Source organism: Clupea harengus, chromosome 2 (assembly GCF_900700415.2).
Source record: "Clupea harengus chromosome 2, Ch_v2.0.2, whole genome shotgun sequence".
Classification (NCBI taxonomy): Eukaryota; Metazoa; Chordata; class Actinopteri; order Clupeiformes; family Clupeidae; genus Clupea; species Clupea harengus.
The window spans coordinates 25,862,260-25,868,259 of NC_045153.1; the positions used below are offsets into that span (position 1 = coordinate 25,862,260).

The 6,000-nt window shown below is 42.5% G+C and overlaps 1 protein-coding gene across 4 annotated transcripts in view; it reads right to left on the bottom strand.

Annotated features, from left to right (window-relative positions):
- Positions 1–6,000, bottom strand: part of csrnp3 (cysteine-serine-rich nuclear protein 3) — a 32,750-nt gene that overhangs the window by 7,965 nt on the left and 18,785 nt on the right. For all 4 annotated transcript variants that reach the window (XM_042710651.1, XM_031558465.2, XM_031558491.2 and 1 more), the window contains one exon: positions 5,049–5,217. In XM_042710651.1, coding sequence (XP_042566585.1) covers positions 5,049–5,211 — 163 coding nt within the window. In that variant the 5' untranslated portion in view covers positions 5,212–5,217. The remainder of the gene's footprint in view (positions 1–5,048; positions 5,218–6,000) is intronic.

Here is a 6,000-nt window from a genome sequence, read left to right on the forward strand (position 1 = left end):
CAGGTTTAAGAGTCTGAGGAGGGAGGCTGTGGGGCTGGTGCAGAGAAGCTGGGAATAACCAGCCAGTCTCACAGAACCCATCCTAGTAGCATAGTTCAGTTGATCAGTGGGAAACAACCATGTCATCTACTTGACAATGTACTCACATTGGTTCCAAGAACTGCTTTTTATCTAGTGTAACAAAGCAAAGACTAAACAGAGATATTTTCAAGGGATGTTGTGAATTGGCAGGTTGCAGATTGTAATTGGCATGACCAGACTGGATTAAAGGGCCTGGCTGGAGGTAAGACACGAGTGAGATGTTACATTCGAGTGCTGTGTTGTAGTTAGAATAGCAGGTTGGCTTTTTGTAAAGAGCACACATGCTGTGTGCTGCCCCTATTGATTGATGTCAACAGTCATGAATAATCCATCCTTTATTCAATAATACAGATTATATATGCAGTCAAATTTGACCAGCATTACAGGAGTAGCTTTGTGAAAACATTTTAGATTGTGTGTGCTCGGTGTGTGATCAATCATCATTCTTTGGGTAAATTGGGTCAAGTACACTGCTGGTAGGCTGAACGGTAAATAGGAACCCATGGATGGATGTCGAGAGAAAGGAGTTTTTGCAAGTAATCTTATGGTATAATATAGTGTGGAAGATGCTGTAAAAATATTATAATGTAAGGTAGTCATTTCAAATCGTTTTGTGGTTGCAGTGGAAAATCAAGTGTGACAATTGAATTAATGTTTTTCAAAAGGACCACCCAAACCAACCAATATTTGTATCAGGCTGATGCATAAGAAAATCAGGCATTTTGATTATACTGGGACTTGATATCTCAATTGCTTTTAAATTGACATGTTTTTGTTCCAACACCATCAATGTCAACAAAAAGCCTTTAATATCCACAACCCACTTACCGCTAATTAAAATCAAATCTATGATGAAAAAAAAAAATGGAGAGGGGTTAGGATTAAACACTGCACTGCTCGACAGTGAGGAGAGGGGGGGGGGGGAAAGGTGTGATACAATACCTCCTGAAAATGACAGCAAAGTCCTTGTGCCGTTCTCCACAGTAGTGACAGGCACAGCGCGCTCTAATCCCCCAAAGCCCTAGGCTTCAGTGGGTACCGAGGCTCCAGAGACTCCCAATCCCTCCCTGCTGAGCACACTCCCATTACCCGTAACCCAATATGAACCGCCGCTAGCCCGCTAGCATTATCATGACAAACTGAACCCTGTCAACCCCACGGAGCCCTCACAAGAAAGAGCCGTCCGCAAGATTAGCATTTTCAAAGAGAGAGAGAGATAGAGAGAGAGGGAGAGAGCAAGGGAGAGAGAGAGGGAGAGAGCGTGGGAGAGAGAGAGAGAGAGAGCGTGAGAGTAGCTACTTTGCAGTCACAGACTACCATCTAGAAAGTCAGGGAAGACAACAAAACATGGCACAGCTGTGTGCATGTCAGAGAGCTAAGTAATGCACATGTTTCCCGCTGGGGTTGCTAAAATAGGTGCAGGTGGTTTGTTTCTGGAGACACGGTGGTGTCAGCTAGACAGAAGGCAGGCCGACAGGCACTCAGATTGGGAGATGGTGGGCACAAAGAGGGACAGTCAACTGGGACCGCCTCGCAAAGGGCAAGGGCCTGAGCTCCTGCTGTGGCTGGCAGGGGGGCTCTGGGAGGTACTGCTGTCCCTGGGGGGAGACCGGTGTGCTTGGCTGCCCCTCACTGGCACAGCAGATAGGTGCTGCACTGTGTGGCCTCTATCTGACCTAGGAGTCAAATTAATCACTTGCCAAGGAGGGACCTAGGTCTACAGCTCCTTCTCATCTCCTAAATGGAGTTTTCAATATGAACCCAATTTTCCTTTTCTGCGCTATTTTCAACCGGGTGTGGGCGGGCTTGTTTGTCGCAGTGAAATGAGCTATGACATCACACTAACACCGCCACAGCCACTTGAGTCGAGTCACACGAGTTGGACTTTTCTTGACAAAATAAAAGCTCAAAGTCTCACAGAACAAATTAAACACTTCAAAGGCGTCTCTTTGTAGACACAAATTCCATTTTCAGATTAACAATTAATAAATCAGTGGGTAATGAACAAATAAATAATCCATGTCAGAGCTTGTAGCAGGGATAATAAGCCATGTTCATGCTCATTGCTGGAGTCTCTCTGTGTGTGGTTGCGCACTGTAGGAATGGGGGGAAGTGTAGAGAGAGGGAGGGAGAAAGGGAGGTAGAAAGAGATGGACTGATTAGTGTGTTAGTTGAAAAGCCCAAAAGCAGGAAGAGGAAAGGGGTATATTATACATATATATATATAAATATATATATATTGTTTGGATATATATATATATTTATTCATATATCTTCATGCTTCTTCATATTTTGGTGTCATGTGGGAATGAAAGCAAAACGGTAAAGTTAAAGCGTTAATCTATGCCCTAGAGACATTATCTAATTTATGCCCTAGAGACCAAGTAACATTAAAGGTCCCATGCTGTGGAAAACAGTTTTTTCTTGTTGTTTTTTAAATAAGATATGTCTGTGTGACTTGGTGACATACTGGGACTTTCAAAGTGAACTGTGACCTTCCCTGTCTGTAATGGCCATAGAAAGAAAATACTTACTGTTTGCACTAGCAGTAATATTTATCAGAATTATTGCACTACCTGCTACTCCCATTTGTCTGTAGGGTAGTAAAGGTTAAATAGGTTAGCATAGTTTATTATATGTGTTTATTATATGTGTATTATATGTTATATGTATATATGTTAGTATTATATGTATAGGTTGTTATATGTTTTAGTATATTGTATTGTATATTTATCTTGTATATTTAGTAAGGTTATTATATGTTATTACATGTAAATTATGTTCAGAGTACTTGTACAGAGTGTATGTCATGTTATGTTATGTTATATTATGTTATGCTATGGTAGGTTGTGGTGCGGTGCCTTGTCTTAAGAATTTCAGTGCCCAGTCTGACCCTGTGTCATTCTGTGCATCTGACAATAAAAGACTTGTGACTTGTGAAGAGGCCAATTACAAAAGCACCTGGTTTCTACATAGAAACATTAACGTGTGACCGCCCATAGCAATCTGAATCAAGAAGAGGGAGACATCTACCTAGCTGTTCATCGATAGCCTACCTGGAAAGAACAAGCAGAGACGTTGGGGAGAAAATGCAAAGTGTGCTGTTTCAGGATGCACAAAAGAAAACCTCAGCCTGCATATCTTTCAAAGGAAGAGAATCCACTGAAAGGTATTTTTGAGGAAGTCCCTAGTCTTGTGCTTGGGGCATTTCACTGAAGACAGTTTTACTTTGGGCGATATCAGATAGCACTGGAGTGATAAGCAACTCCCTGTTGTGAGATTTTGATACATTTGTTAGCGTTACCATGCACTGAGGTGAGCGTTACGATGGGTTCTTTTTCACCACCTCAAGCAGCGGTTGCTAGTTCGGGTTAGGGTTGGGATGGGGCACACAAGCTATGTAAATATAATATGTGTATAGCTTCAGGAAAACTTGGAGCTGGATGTCATCATAATCTGGATGTCATCAAAAAAACATAAAATGTGAAGACCGTAGTAAAACTATTCTGTGGTATTTCTTTTACTCCACTTCATAGTTATGATAGCTAATAGGCCTGAGTACATCACATACCTCGTTTGGTAATCATGTTGGTTGCCAAACAGACCCACCCAGTCATCTTGGGCTACACAGCTCTCCATAACTACTCATGTATGAGTTCCATTTGCATGACATGATATCTAGTTATCTAGCTGACGTTACAGTCTCGTCAATTGAACTTATACAATTATAATAGGAAAAGGTAGAAACCCTTCGGATGCCTGTGCAGCTTCGCTGCTTTAACTTGCTAATTAGTTCATATTAGCACACCCTAGCCACTGTCAACTGTTAATATGATTCCCTAAGCTAGAGATAGCTAGGATAGTTCATAGCTAGGTTAACTGGCATGAGATATCTCACGCTTTACACGCTTTTCACATCAGAAGCTACACCTGCTGAGATTCAATACATTTTCAATGAGAAGTGGGCCTGCAGCGCAGGCTTTGCAGGTGGTTTGGGTGGCGATACGGCAGGCGGGCGCAGTCCAGAGACTATTGCTGCGTGGTTGCATACATCAGGGACACGCCCACCCGCCTCCAAGATAAAACAAATATTCAACTTTTTAGGTAGAGGTGAAAGAATTTTATGAAATTGACCAATCAATCACAGTTTAGTTGGAGGAACAAAATGGAGGACATTTTAGTTGCAGGTCAAAGAAGTTTGGCTACACAATGTTAAGCCATTTTTTATGTTTATTGAATGTAATAATTTGCGTGTGTGATTTGATATTAGGCTACGTAGTCTATGAACCAACTTTTCCATCAAAAGCAATGTAGACTAAGAAAATGCACATATTGTAATTTATAATTTATGAATTATAAAATTTTAAAAAGGATTAAATTACAGGTAGGCTGGCTATCCAGACGTGGTTTGATTACTGAGTTGTTCCTATGGTTACCTCACCGAGGAGACATCTCGTTTAATGACTCAGTTTGTTGTCTTTCAGATGAGAGGTGGGGCAGGAGGGTGTGGGAGAGAGAGTGGGGATCACTTTCCATCTGAAAGCATCCACGACTCGTTCGCGCTCCGTAGCATCCTGTTAGATACAGTCAGGTGGGAATACACAACACCCATAACTGTAGCATTATGGAGGACTGAGTGAGAATGAAAATGTGTTATCTATTCTGTGTCATTTCTACCCGGTACCGGTATTCTGTGTGAAAGGAGAATCCCTCACTGTTGTGTGTTCATGTTTGTTTGTTCATTCCCCACAGTTAGCTTCATTGTTGATATTTCCATTGAATTCTCAAACCTTGTTGATGCACTGATTTTTTCCCTTTAAACCATTATCAATGTTTTGAATGTAATACCTTTCTTTGGCACCACTATACATGAACGGTTATGCTAATACAGCTACTTCAATTTGAATTTCACAGACAGAGAGCGAGAGATAGAAGGTAGAGAGAGAGAAGTGGTGGTTTTGACTCACGGGAAAAGCGGGACGCCGACGGGTTGAGGCTGTCCCTGCTGTCCCCACTCTCGCTGCTGGACACTTCATCGTCCTCCTCGGAGCCGCGCAGCGACGTGCACGGGGAGGCAGCGGCCTCCACCTCCTCAAACTTCCTCTTTAGTATCCCACTCATGGCAGTCATCCGCACCTGGACAACAAACAACGGCACAAACGTGAGGGTGAGTGAACAAATGTGTGTGTGCGCGTGTGTGTGTGTGCGTGTGTGTGCACAATTTATGCAAATGCATGCAGAGACACACACACAAATTAACATACCTATATAAACACATAGGTACACAATCACATCTGCATAGATATTCAGAAATGTACACACACACACAAACACACACACACACACACACACACACACACACACAAAGACGGTGAGGTGCGGGCGACTACTCAATACTCTGCTTATGCCTGCTAGAATCCTCAAAGCACCCAATTAGCACCACATAAGATACACTCCACCCCCCGTCATACACACACACACACACACACACACACACACACACACACACACATTTACACTTACACACACACACTCCCAGGCATATACACTCTGGCCCTGCTTCTACACTCCCCAGGCAATTGATCACCTTGCCACAAAAAGCCTCAGATGGAGGGAGGAGAAAAATGCTAATTGAATGCTAGCTCTACACCCCCCCCCCCCCCCCCGCTGTCTGGAAGTGCACATTGCTGTCTTTGATTGAGTGGCCACAAGACAAAAAAAGAGAAACCTGCTTCCCCCGACATTATCTCATAAGCGCTCATAAAAAAAGGAGCATTTAACTATAATAACATATTTAACGCACTTGGAACATAAATGTGGAGCTAGTAAGAAAAAGGAGCGAGACTTTAATAACAAATATAAACAAGAAAAGATGGGGGGGAAATCCAACCACAATCATCTTACAAAATGTATAGCTGA